This window comes from Caretta caretta, chromosome 1 (genome assembly GCF_965140235.1).
Source record: "Caretta caretta isolate rCarCar2 chromosome 1, rCarCar1.hap1, whole genome shotgun sequence".
Classification (NCBI taxonomy): domain Eukaryota; kingdom Metazoa; phylum Chordata; order Testudines; family Cheloniidae; genus Caretta; species Caretta caretta.
The window spans coordinates 283,963,645-283,977,704 of record NC_134206.1 but is presented as its reverse complement, the minus strand read 5'-3'; the positions used below and the strand labels follow the sequence as shown (position 1 = coordinate 283,977,704).

The window sequence follows — 14,060 nt, the reverse complement described above, 5'->3', positions numbered from 1 at the left end:
TAACAGAATAATTTAAGTTAATTATATTGGAAGTTTTTACACTACAGGGTACTTAGACAAGTTTCCCTTTTCTGAAACCTCATTTCTGAAAGCAATATTTTGTCAAGAACTGAACTAATGTTTGATGCTTAGGTTGGAATAGGTAACAACTGCCAAGTTTGGAATATTTTAAGCCCTTCCGTAATAGAAATAGAGGTCTCTTACCATGGCTGTGGACAGTTCCTGGACTGAGCGTCAGCTGGAGTAGATCTTTGGTTGGAGTGAGATGTGCTTCTTTCCCCTGGCGCTGGCTCATCTTTCCTGGAGTCAGAAGGTGTGATTCATCACCGTTTGTTACCACAGCTGGAACATAAAAAGGATGGTCACTCGACTACAGAAATCTATGCATGACAAGTAAATAAATGACAACAATTAAATAATCTTTAATTACTGAAAATCTGCCCTTCAGATTAAATCCTTGGGACCTTCATTTTCTAACCCACAGGTGCTCTTTCCTCTCAAACAGGCTAAAGAATTTCCCAACCGGCGAATTGGTTGGGGTGGTCAGGGTGAATAGACAATGGTCTGGGAGAGTGAAGCATACAGCAGAGGAAAAGAGTATTGAGAATCAGGAAAGCTGTGTGGCCTAGAATCCTCTATACTACCCCATTGCAAAACATATTCCTGTAGGTAAAGTGGCGGGTGGAGGGGTAACACTTGAAATCCAGCTTCCCCTCTGGATCCAGTCTGTGGGAATCCTTAGTACAGCACAGGCCATGGCTGCAGCTCGCCAGCTCAAGTGTCTCAGTTGCAAGACCATACGTTTGTTCCTAAAAGCTATCAATGGACGCACATTACCATAGCAAATATGTAGCCCTCTGGTGAAGGAATGGGCAGAGGAGCAATGGAGAGAGATTAAAAAGCACAAGTGAATAAAAATAGAAATTTCTTCCATGAAGTTTGCCAACAATGGCAGGGATGAGGGGGAAATTGAACATCTTTTTAAAAGGCTTTATAGAATAAATGCTGTAGTAATAACTGGCCAGTAATCAACGACCACTTTACTTGTATTCCCTATAAGATGTTCAGGGTAGGGACTGTACCCTTCTTCTGTAATAGTACAGTGGCTGGTACACTGTGGGTGTTATTGGAACGAGTAGTCATGACTAATGAAACAAGGAGGGGGGAAAATAAACACCAAAATGAAGACTGGGAAATTACAAAGGATGCCAAATTCAACAAGTCACCACATGACAGGCTGCAAAAATAAGAAGATATGAGCCCCTTGGCTGCAGACTTCACGATGCCTTAAGATTTCCACATGTCTCTTCAGACTGAGCCTCTGAACTGTACTTTTAAACCATGTCAGGTTAGGAGTTTAATTTTCCAGACATGACATTCCGAGGAATGGATGCCTGATGGCTTGTTTCATTATTATTATCACTAAGGTGGCAATGACCAGTGAAGACAGCATAAAGAGTAAAAGAACAGTATGAGTGCCCACTTTATAGCTCTATTCTGGACAAACTACAAACACTTATGTGACCTGCTGATCAGGAAAGTTGGGTGGAAAAAGTAGAACTTCCTCTCCCTCCTCCTGAGTGGGGAAGGAGGAAAGAGTAGGGTTAAAAATCAAATGCTTTTTCAAGAGATCCAAACATATTAGTACTGGCAGGCCAGTACTCCAGAGCCACCATATAAGCCATAAAAGCAAATGCAAAGGTGCAGAAGATCTATAAAGGAAACAAAATTTCACTTTAGAGCTTTGGTGGATTATGAACAGTCCTAAGAAAAAATTATGACACTGTTCTTTAAAATAATATATTTTAATTTGTTTTATAACAAATAAGCAATTAAAATCTAGAATTTTGAAAGATAATTCCCCTCTCCTGCCATTTGATTCAGCCAAAAAAGCCTTTTATGTTTTTCACATCTCTTCCTTCATACTGTTGCAATGGAGCTGCAATTTCATTTCTGCTATTACATGTAGTGGAATAACCGACAATTTGAAGAGTCGCCACGTATAGAGCTATAATGCCCTCTGCTGGTTCCTGGAAGCAAAATCACGTCAAGTTCTCCAATTTTGACATTGTAATGTCCAAATTGCCTCCAATTGTGTGTCCAGTGTACACATATCAATCAAAATCACATGTACTCCAAAGGAGGACACTCAGGTTTTTAGTATTAATTGGTTATTTATATAACCATACCAAAGTAACACTGCACAAAACATTGCCAAAGTAAGTTTATCTGAACCAAGAACCTCTTTGGGGGCACTTATATTACCAGTATTATATTTTTAACTTTTCCTAACTTTTTAAAAATCGATGTAGTAGTTGCTACTTTTCAGTTTTTATTTAAGACATAATGAGGAATACTCTTGGTTAGCTGTCACCAGTAACTCAGAATGCTAATCCCTCATAGTGCATGGCTCACTAATACACAGAACTTCATCGATGAATTTAGTACTTTCTTTAGAAAAACCAGTCATGTTTTAAGGAGAAGTTTACTGCCACCCACCCTGCTGAAAGTTTGAAGTTTGCGACGTACCCAACACATACAGTGTTGTAGTACCACTGCAAAGTTCACCTAGTTAAGATACTGAAACAGTGATGGCACACACTCTCATGAAGTCTTGCAAAGATATTCTCTGGAAATATTTGCAAACCGTTCCTTTTGAACTGTTCTGTGGTATAGTGTATGTGTTTAAGTAAGTTTATATGTGCTTCAAGGCAAGGACTTTGTCTTTTAACTGTATTTCCACTTATGAAGCTTTAACATTAGCCTCTTCAATTGAGGGGGCTCTTCAAAAAAAAGTTAATCTGTAAAGCTGAAAGTGATCAACAGAAGAGAAAGGGGTTCAGAGTTGTTAAACTCCAATGGTATTTTTCAGCATAGCGTTACAGAACAGTAAGAAGGTGAATGGAAAGTTTTCAGTGCACGTGGACTTCTGCCTGTATTGCAGGTAATACAGCAAGCACAAGCTAGGAATCATCTGTCTGGTCTATTCCAGAAAATCCCCAAACCTTCCCCCCTAATCGCTATGGGCTCTCCTTTTGGCATGTGCCCGGTAAGCAGGCCAGATGACAGTGTGGGGCCATTTACCCTATGCAAGATCAAAGGGAGCCTCAACTTCTTATTCTGTTATAACAAGTAGCTTTTATTAAGGCCCTGACTTTCAGAAGTGCTGTATATCCACAACTCCAACTGAAGTCAATGGGAGCATCAAGTTCTTGAGCATCTTGGTAAAATTATGCCCTGTATGTCTGCGATGGGCAGTACCCAGAAGCTTTTGAATCCTAATTGGTACAAAGCTCTTTTGGAAACACTTAAGAAACAGCCTAGTTCACTTTAAACGGAAACAAGAATTCAAAAATAATCAAAATGAATATTTTCAAAAGCTATGTACTAAGGTAAGTAAATGGAACAATTCCCAAAACAGGCCATTAACATGTTTGGAACCAAAGAAATCATACTGAGGAGTTTAAAAAGGAATAAGAGTGCTAGGAAAGGAAACAAAAATTAGTTACTGGTATAATGAACACGGAGTGTTACCATTTAAAGTAGGCCCTCATTTTGAAGATACTGAACTAATTTATTTCAACTCCCCTTGCAGCTTTGTACTGAAGGACTGGCATCACAACAAAATTAAAGATTGTACACAGAACATGATCCTTTCATGAAATGAGCTGTCCAATATTCCTGCAGTTTGGAACTTGTATTTTTGAAGTATCAATGAAAACTACTAAGCTTTAAATAGCAGTTTCAAGGGTCTATGAGCTCGCAAATCCTAGTTTAAAAAACACTCCTTCCAATACAAATTGCTATATAGTCAACAAGCTGGCCCACTAAGCTCTGTACAACATTTCAGTTACTTAAGACAGTATGGCTGTACAATGATATCAACTATCCTAGAAAGTTTTAATACCTCAAGCTTAATACTACTTATGCAGAAGCAGTCTAGCATTATTTATAGGGCATAGACCATCTAAATAAAATCCATACCTTCATTGCACCCTGTTAAGGTGAGTTATGGTGGATCAGAGCATCATCAAAATCAGTAAATATCAGCTCCCATAAATAGCATACCAGTGATCAAAGAAAACCAGGAGGATCTTCCTTCAACATATTTTAGACTTGGGAATCTGATTATCCAGCAGTTTAAGCAAGAAACAATGTTAATATCTTCTTTTTAAAGAGTGGTGGCCCCCATCACGATGGCAGGCCCCTAACAGTTTTTAATACTAAATATATAAAGATTTAGACCAACTCAGAGGAGATGCTAGTTCAGTTTAGCTATAAGTATATTTGGACACCAACTCAAACTCAAAAAGTTCATGATGTCTACAGGATTCAGGGCCCTAAAATGGATGTTAGGAAGCATTTCAAAACTGAGCTCTAACTACAATTTTGTTAATTAACTCTGAGTCCTGCTTAGACACCACAGCATCCAGTGCCTCAAACATTGGATTATGGTCACAGTATCCATGTGAAATAGGACAGCGTTATACAGATGGGGAATTCAGACATGGCAAGATTAAATAACTCACCCAAAGCCATTCAGCAAGTCTATGCCAGAGCTACGAATTGAATTTCCTTCACCACAATATCATTCTCTCCCCCTACTCGATAGATAGCATTTCAACTTACTGTTCTCCTTACTTCTCCGGCCCCAGCACCAGATACGAAGAGTGCCACACCTAGGTCCTTGCAGATGAGGAGTAAGAGACTAAGTTCTGGTCTTAAGCTCTGATCCCCACATGAGGGAACATTCCAACACCAGTAAGACCACTGGGCTAGGCCAACAACTCTGTTTTAAGAACATTTTTATTTACCTTTTTCCGTTTCCTCACACTTGCCTCTGATCAGCTGTTGGGATGCTAGTTCACAGCAAGTCAATAACAGAAGATATGAAATGAAGAATTGAAATGAAAAATTACAAATTAGAGTCTTTATGTCAAATTTGCACAGATTCTGCAGTAGAAGCTATTTTAAGTATCTGAAATGGCAAGTTACCTTTTCATTTGTTTCGATATTGAGAATATAGAAAGAGATCTTTAATATAATGCATTGGAAACTCAGTGCCACAATGGATTCCAATAAAATCCTATTCCCAGCACTGTCAACCCTGAGCACTCAAAAAAGCATAACAGCCTGCCGAAGGAAAGTTATGAGATTGGCTTTAAAACAAGATTTTTAGGATGAGGTTTAAAAAAAAATACATTTTAGGTTATTTTTATTTTCCTTCTGGTGTTTAAGGGTTTAGGGTTCAACATTTTCAAGCTTTTCTTTGCAGCTCTGAGGCCTAGAAACTTACTTTACATGAGAATCTCAGCTTTCATTAAAAAAAGTAAAAAGAGGACACCAAGAACTAGGAATTTAAGAGAAATACCAGATACTATGCTACTCAACAGAAATCACATCACAGGAGTTTGCAATGCTTCAATACATAAAAGGCTTCACTCCAGTGAACACTAATATATCAGAATCCCCAAACTCCATATTTAAACAACATTCCAGTTCCAGCCTATATTAAGCAGAGTCTGCAATTTAAAATACATAAAATTCTCATGTAATCAAAGCCTTTAAGACATCTCTTGTACCACTGTCTCTAGCTCATGAGATGGGAAGTGAAAACTAGAGATGTAACAGAATATCAGAGAACAAGTGCTAATAAGACATCAGTAATTTGAATTCCTTAAAAAAAAATGCCTAATGCATTAATCAGCAGCAATTTAAGCACGCGCCTTCCTAGAACGCGTCCTTTAAAGATTAAGCCTCAAGTACTTAGTGCCACCAAACAGTCCTTTATAATAATCAGGCCCAAGCCTTAGAATCTGATTTCCCTTTATTTGAGACTTGTCTCATCTTCAGTTTGAATTTGCTGTATGAACTACATGCAAGCTCCTGATCCTCTCATTTTCCCTTGGTGTTCACTGAAACTGAACTAGTGCTTGGAAAAGTATACTGATCCACTGCATGCATCTGATGAAGTGAGCTGTAGCTCACGAAAGCTTATGCCCAAAGAAATTTCTACTGGCTCTCCAAAGTATTTGAGCTAAAGTAATTAGTGTTCCTTTCTCTGGTTTAGCAACTTCCTTTTTTCTACAAGAGGCCTCTGGAGTGAAGACCTTTCAAGGCAATTAACTGAAGAGCTGTCGTCTTGCAACAAAAAGCCATGACAAAACATGGCCCACAGACACCTTGAGGTAGTTAGTCTTAGAAATGAACCATCTTTTCTCACCAAACCCCCATCCTCAACATAAACACATCTCTTTTGAACTTCAGGTTAAAGGATATGACAACTGGCCAAATCTCTTCACAATGCACATTCAATGAAACCTCAAATGAGATTTGAAAATCTAAACTTCCGACCTCATGCTCAAAAGATGGGTTTTTTCAAAACCCCTTCAAAAACAGAAACTTTAGAGGAGACAAATTCAATGCTCTCAAGGTCTCCAGTCTGTCATGTGGAAGCTTTGCTGGGAACTTTCATTGCCAGTTCCAGCCCTCTTATTTACCAAGAGTCATGGTGGATTCTCTCTAACACTTTTTAAATCAAGATTGGATGTTTTTCTAAAAGACATGCTCTAGGATGGATTTTGGGGAAGTGTCACATAGGAGAGCAGACCAGATGATCACAATGGCCCTCTGTGCCCCTGAAATCTATGAATCTTACAAGTCCCAGGATGACTGGTCCTTTAACCGGGCCAACCCATCTTAGCTTGCATTCCCCAACCCCTGGACAAAATAAGCAAAGTCGCATGACAAGCAGGCATTGTGGGATGGAGAGAAAGCAGAAGCCAGGGGAGAGACTCAAGACAGAGAATGGTGAATCCTAGTAAAAAGCCCTGGGAGTTGCTGTTGGTAAACAGTAAGGCAAGACTCAAAAAAGCCCAGGAAAAGATCAGCTGAGAAGACTGAACTTCAGGAAGGAGGGGTGGGCCTAGCTTGAGACTGGCCGAAGATTCTGTTTTGTGTTTATTTGGACTTGGATACCCTGGAAAGAATGAAATTTTTCTTTAATGATTTTGCCGGAGGGCCAAGTCACCACAGCAAGAAAACCAGGCTACAAAATTGGGAGAACCAGACTGAGTAAAGAGAAACTGAGGCAGCAGTTAGCCCATGACCAGAATAGTGAGCTGGTGCTGCTACAAGAACTAAAAATAAAATTCTGTGAGAAACAAAAAGGTGGCACCACGGTAAAAATGAAAGTACATCTAACACCTTAAACTAAATTAAAACCGACCTACCCATCTGCATGTGACTGAAGATAACAGTATTTGCAAATCGTTTTCAGCAGTAGATAACTTACTTCATTTCACTTTAACAGTTTGAAGGAAAAAGCAATATACAAAACCCCAAACTGATTTGAAAATTTTCTAACAGTAGCATTCCCATAGGTCAATGGCTTTTTATTAAATGGTATTTTAGTAATAATGCATCCAAACTAGTCTCCCTTGCATGTTGGGATACCTCTTTTTATTCACACTTCAGGATGTGAGAGGGCTTTTTATTAAAACTAATTGGACAACAAGGTACTGAAAGCAAACACTGCCCTATCACTGTACTAGCTTAAAATAAAACAAGCTCTTTCTACCTGTCCTTTTTATTGTTTATATTACGGTAGCACTTGGAGGCCCCAACTCAGATTAGAGCCCAGCTGCGTTAGGCACTCTATAAACAGAGTGAAAAGACAGTCCTTTCTTTTCAAGTGATAAATATTTCCATTTTAACTTCAGAACTCCAGATGGAGTGTTCAAAGGATTCGTATTTTTCTAGCCATGACTGAAGAACAACAACACTTCCTATGAATTGTGGTGTTTTTTTAAATTTACCATATACCTACAAACAAGATCAACAAGCAGAATAAAGTATTTCTCTAACAGTTGTTGTCCTTGTTATCTCAGTTCTTCAGTTAGGTCATGACACACATGAAACTTTAGTGTTATGTCCACTGGCCCATGTGCTCACACAAGAAGATGGTGACCTTGCCTAATATGCCCAAACATCCTATAGAAGAAGTTAGTCACTTACTTGATGGTCCATGAGAGTCTTTGATCTCACCATGATTCTGCAAGTGCAATGTAATTGGAGAACGAAGAACAGCGAACAAAAAAAGTCCAGGCCAGGAAGAAGCAAAATGCGCAGAGACGTCAGCAACAGCAGCAAAAGGAAAGAGGAAGCACAACGAAAACAGAGTTAGTTTATCACTAAAATACAACATGCACATCAATATTAAGGGAAGACTTCAAAAGGACTTAACAGTTCAGAAACAAAACAACGTTGAAGTAACAAAACTGACAAATATGCTTATAGGAAGCCATTATTAGCTTGGATACAGTTAGTGAGCAGCTAACATCCCTTTTTAGATAGGCAAAAGTAGGTCTTCTGCAAGACATTCAGCAATTTAGTATTCTCATTACAACAGAACGTGTCTCAAGATCAATAGTTAAGTTTGTTTCAGAAAACCACAACGTCCTATGAAAGAGTTCGTATTCTAGGACAATCCACCTAAAACAACAGATCGTTTTTCTCAAATTGTACATGCAAACACAAACATTCCTAAAAGCTCATTAAATGTGCAGCACCCACTAGTATGATGCATCCAAGCATAACCATTGATGCAAAATTATTATTTTAGAAGCCTCAGTGTTTTAGTTCAGTAAGCACAGGTACCCATCACACAGCATATTTTTCCTGTGTAGGAAACAAGACAAACAATGGAAACAAGAGTTAAACAAGAAGTGAGCTGTGGCTCACGAAAGCTCATGCTCAAATAAATTGGTTAGTCTCTAAGGTGCCACAAGTACTCCTTTTCTTTTTACAAGAAGCATTGTGTCCATGCATCTCCAAAGAACTGTAAGCTGTAACACAAATTTCCTCCCACCTAAGTCTCCACTGAATTATATATCATTGTAATCACTGCAGGAGGATGGAGTAGTTATAAAATAACAGCCCACCCCACCTCACTTTTTTGGGGATGGGGGGGTAATTTGACTTGTATTATTAATCATTTATATTCTATTCGTATCCAAAGCCCCAGTCAGGATCAGGACCCCTTGGGCTGGGTGCTGTATAGATATAAGATATGATCCATCCCTGTCCCCAAGTGCTTACCATTTTAAAAGAAACTTAATGGTGGGATCAAAGGATAAAACAAGCATAGTGACATGCCCGCTATTGGGGAAAAGATATCCCCAATTGCTCCTCTGCTAAACTATAGTTTATCTTTTCAATTTTAGCTCTTTCCTAGTCTAGTTTTGTGTGCATGATTTAAACAGCACTGTTGCACATCTGACTAACTTTTTTCAAATTAAAAAAAAGTATAAAATCCAATGCTTTGGAAAGCCCAACCAGAACCCTACCCAATGTTCACTGCCAATGGCAAACTCTAGCCATATTTTAAAAAGGGTATCAGGTTTGCCTCCATGTCAGCAAAAATGAGCCCATGTCACCCCCAGAAGCTCCCAAGTCTGTGAGGGTGTATCAGAAGGAGTCTCTTGCCTCCTGAAGAACATGGCCACGTCCCTAGTTAGCGATGGGGGTTCCTGTGCCAATTAGAGAGGTTAATACTCAGTTCAAAAAATGTCATTACTATTGTAACAAGATCAGTAAAAAAAGAAACAACTTCAAATTCTTCAGTTTGTTTACTGGGCCCATTTGGAAGCACATTCTGTATAGTCCATTTCAATTTTTCCTGTTTAGTCAGGCAGTTAGTTTCACCCTGTTTGCCTGGATCCTTCATAGAGTATCAGGTGAGAGAAAGAACATGTTTTTAAATAGGGGAATGTGAGAGCGAAACCCCCAGAAGTTAAAGGAAACTTGGGGACTGAAGTAGTATCAAACTCATTTTTAAAAAACTGGACATATATCAAGTCGGTTTCTCTTTAACTACTTAATACAGTACGATAGCATACCTAAAATGGGAACATAATACATGTTATCATCGCAAATGGGATTATATTACCTTACTGTTTTTAGATTTGAGAAAGTGCCAAGGGCAACAGAACAGCAGAGAGGCATGAAGTAATACAGCAACGGTGTAAGAATTAATTCAGTCTGATAATGAGTCAGAACACCAAGCCTTTCCTGATCAGCACCACTCTGCTGCATCTGCCAGTTCACACTAAGAGCTTTAAAGCAAAAGGGGGAGTTGGGAGCGATTGGAAACAAAGTACTAATGAACAAACATACAGCAATGAGAGGATTCTGCAACTTAAGCTTCTTAATCAATCAGCGTTTCTCAAATATGGCAACCAGGGGCAAATATGGCAAATATGCAGCCACAACAGCTTCCTGAGCGGTGATTTGGGGGGATGGGGGGGGCGCAAAGCGTCTGCCCCTCCCCCTTCCTTCTCTGTTCCTCCTGGATGCACAGCCCTGCATGGCCCCTGGAGACAGGTGGGGGACAACACTGCAGGAGTACAGGGAGTTATCTACCTGGGGGTGGGGGGAGAGGGGGAGGCAATGAGACTCAGGCTTCAGCCCCGGGGTGGTTGGGAGGCAGGCTCCAGAGGCGGGACTTAGGGAGCCTGGCTGTGCGGACCAGGGCTCCAGCCATGAGGCTTCAGGCGCTAACTCCCAGCTCTGGCCACGCAGCCCTGGCCTTTGGCCATGGGGCTTCAGTTCAGGCTCCAACCCCTGGCCACGCAGCAGCAGGCTCCAATCCCTGTCTCTGGCCACACAGTGCTGACCCAGGGCACCGATCCCTGACCCAGTGGCAGCTGGCCCCGGGCACCGACCCCCAGTCACGTGCTCCAACCCCCAGACCTGGCTGCTGACCCTGGCCGCTGACTCATAGTCCCAGCCCCGTGGCAGTGGGCACTGATATCCGGGCACGTGGCAGCAAGCACTGGCCTCGGGTGTGCGCCGATCTCCGGCCCCGGGCATGCGCTGATCCCCAGGCACGTGGCAGCAGGTGCTAGCTTCAGCCTCCTGGCAGTCAGCACTGTCCCTGGGCTTTAACTCCCTGTCCCAGCCATGCAGCTCCTGCTCCGGGCACAGGCACTGGCCCCCTCCTCAGCTGTGCAGCTCCTACCCCCAGCTCCGGCTCTGGCTGCGGGCACCGACACCTGGCTGCGCAACTGCGGGGCTCACCACCCACCCTCCTTTCTCTGGGCTCCACATCCATGCCCCCACACCCCATCACTCCTGGACCCCACCGCCTTCCTGTCCCAGAATCTACCCCTCCATAGCCCCGGGCCTCCACTGCCTCCACTTCCAATCCCCTCCCGTCCCCCATCCAGGGCGTAATTTGTCCTGGGACTTGCTGAGAAAAGTGATATTAACATGCAAGTATCACTTCTCACAGTAATATTTTTATTGAGTCTGGGGAAAAAAAACCTCCATGAATAAATTACAATCATGCGGATGTGTATATGTGCTATTTATTTGTTTTTCCTAAAGTTAATAAAGTATTTTAGGAGAAAGTGTCAGTGCGGCCACAAGCAAGAGCTGGTGGCCGCACACAGAGGCCACCAAAAAATTTGTTGCGAGAACCCCTGCGGATGGTCTGTACTCTCAGAGTGGTGAAATATACAGTGAAAAAGCACAGTAGCAGTCTTTACACCACTAACTACCTCTCAAGTACTGTCTTGACCAAGTAACAACATTAGAATTATACAACATGCAGCAGGAGAGCTGGTCACCTGAGATGACTAAGACCTTTTATAGAAATATTTTAGCACTGTGTGGTTAACCCTTGGACTGATACAAAGAGCTCCTATGCTATAGGATGAAACACAAGTCTAACTCTGTTCCTGATCTTCACCAATGAACACAGTGTTTATACTGATAGATTGGATTCCACGCTGCCCAAGCACCAGCCTGAACTATAGATACAGTGCATCTACACTGAACAACACAAAAGTATATATTTGTAATCTAGAGTCTTAACTGAAGATAATCTCTTTTCAGGATCTATTCTGGATACAAGAGACCTCTGTTTACTTCACAGAATCCTTCATGTGTCATCTGTATCATCTGGAGTCCATACTGAAATATGTTATTTGCAGTAATAAGTCTCCTAAAGGGATAAAATGTCAGGATAGACTTTTACCTAAATTGACAGGCTCAGAGAAGTGAACAAAATAGCACCAGGGATTCTGTTATTTTCTCTCCATGATTTCTATATTAAACATGCTCATTTTATTTATTATTATTATTTTTTAAACTGCCATCTCTGCAAACAACCTACACTCAGAGTCAAGCTTGGTTCTCTCTCACATGGTCACCAGTAAAAAAAAGCTTTTAGTGGTCAAATTAGGCCCCTCTAACACCTGTGCAAGTCCCACCACCTTCACTGAATTAGCTCATGTTGAGCACTTCTTCTCCTACTGCTGTTTTGGCTTTGCAAGTTTAAAAAGAGCAAAAAGCAAAAAGAACTGTCACTAGAGACAGCAACCATAACCCTGATTACACACAAGAAAGTCTTTAGATAGTCGTTCCTTCAGGTTTAAACTCATTTTAAAGAAGGGTAAGCCTAAAATTAGACCTACTACCTGTTTTGTTGTGTGAAATTACTTTCTGGTTTGATGCATTTGTGATCAGGATAAATAACAGAAACATAAACCCTAAGCTCTTGATGGAAAAAGAATGGAAAAAGAACTGAACAATTTAATATGTACTATAAACTAAATTTTAAATTATATACTAAACTATCACAAATCATTGACAGAATACACATGTTACCTTAAGAATGACATTTTAAAAACTGAAAGGAAAGATTTTAAGCCTGTCAGGACCTACTGTCAGGGATTTTTCCTGCAAAAGAAGATTGAGTATCTGCTAAAACAATACAGAAAAGTGGTAGTCTAAAGACTACTTTAGGATACCTGTAATGTTCAACTGTTGCAGGGGTAAGTGATCCTGAATTCAAATACTAGCCAGTAACACAAATGTCCAAGTACCAAACATTTGTTTTAAAAATATTTTATGCCTGCATACGAATTCACCTACTAAAGACTTGTCCTCATACAAATATGTATCAGTTAGAACAAGTTATTTAAACTAGTACAAGTTTATGTATTGATATTAAGGCTGCTTGAAAATTTTCAGTCAAAAACTTATTCAACTGGAAAACTGGAGTTTCAACTAAACATGATCCACAGTCTCTTCTTTCTATGTATGTTTAGAGATTTGAACTAAAAACTGATTTGTTTGGGGGGGGGGGGGAAGGGGGGGAGGGTAATGAAAAGTTGAAGTTTTCTGTAAGAGAAAAACAAACTAAACCAACAGAGAGTCTACTAGAACTGTTGGAAAATGGCTTTAATAATCCTTAGTTCTGAATATCTTAAAAAACCCATTTAAACTATCATTCTATACCTTATTTCTATGCAAACTTGAAAAGGTTTACCTAAATTGGTTAAAAAATGTATGTTTAATTAGTCAAACCACTGCAAGTTTGCATATGAATAAGGTGTACAATGATAGTTTTTAATATCTTAAAAACCACTTGAGAAAACTTGATTGCCTATATGTATTTTCAGTCCCACCCCTGCACATAAAATCAGAGGAGGAGGAGGATTTGTATATATAGAATCTAATTCTCCAACTTGAAAAGCTGTAAAAGGTCACCACATTCTGGAACAGACACACCAGGGAAGAGGGGAAAGCTTGAGCCCTCAGGGATCCAGAGATTATGTCTTTGATGAAATTCTTTTGCAGGAAATATCAACTAGGTTTCTGGACAAAGTAGCCAAAAAAGTTTGCCCTACATCCCATGGGAAAAACAGAATGGCTACACCATAGAAGGATGGAAACAGGCACCTCTTTCATAGGTGTAGCTGGAGATACAAGTTCACGAGTGCCCTGCTGCCAGATAGGTCATGGAGCATTAACGTGCACAGGTGCATCAGACAGCCTCTGTCCTGTATGTTGCTCTGACTAAGGCAGGAATCCAAAACTGGAAACGCAAAAGAAGGACCCCCTAGCAATTGGCAGTCATCTGTCAGAGCAAGGAGGAAGGACTGAGTCCTGTGTTGCCACAGATCAAACCACAGAAAGTTTCATATCCAGAAACAGTCATGGGCTCACTTTTAGCCAGAAAAATTCTCCAATACTCAGATACTTCATAAACA

The 14,060-nt window shown here is 40.4% G+C and overlaps 1 protein-coding gene across 7 annotated transcripts in view; it reads right to left on the bottom strand.

Moving 5' to 3' along the window:
• Positions 1–14,060, bottom strand: part of OSBPL8 (oxysterol binding protein like 8) — a 194,263-nt gene that overhangs the window by 103,920 nt on the left and 76,283 nt on the right. For 3 of the 7 annotated variants that reach the window (XM_048835708.2, XM_048835709.2, XM_048835714.2), the window contains 3 exons: positions 8,017–8,053; positions 4,815–4,859; positions 205–342 (listed from right to left, as the gene is read on the bottom strand). In XM_048835708.2, coding sequence (XP_048691665.1) covers positions 205–342; positions 4,815–4,859; positions 8,017–8,053 — 220 coding nt within the window. Of the gene's footprint in view, positions 1–204; positions 343–4,814; positions 4,860–8,016; positions 8,054–14,060 lie in introns of those variants that run through there. The other 4 variants (XM_048835710.2, XM_048835711.2, XM_048835712.2 and 1 more) reach the window with 3 other exon arrangements.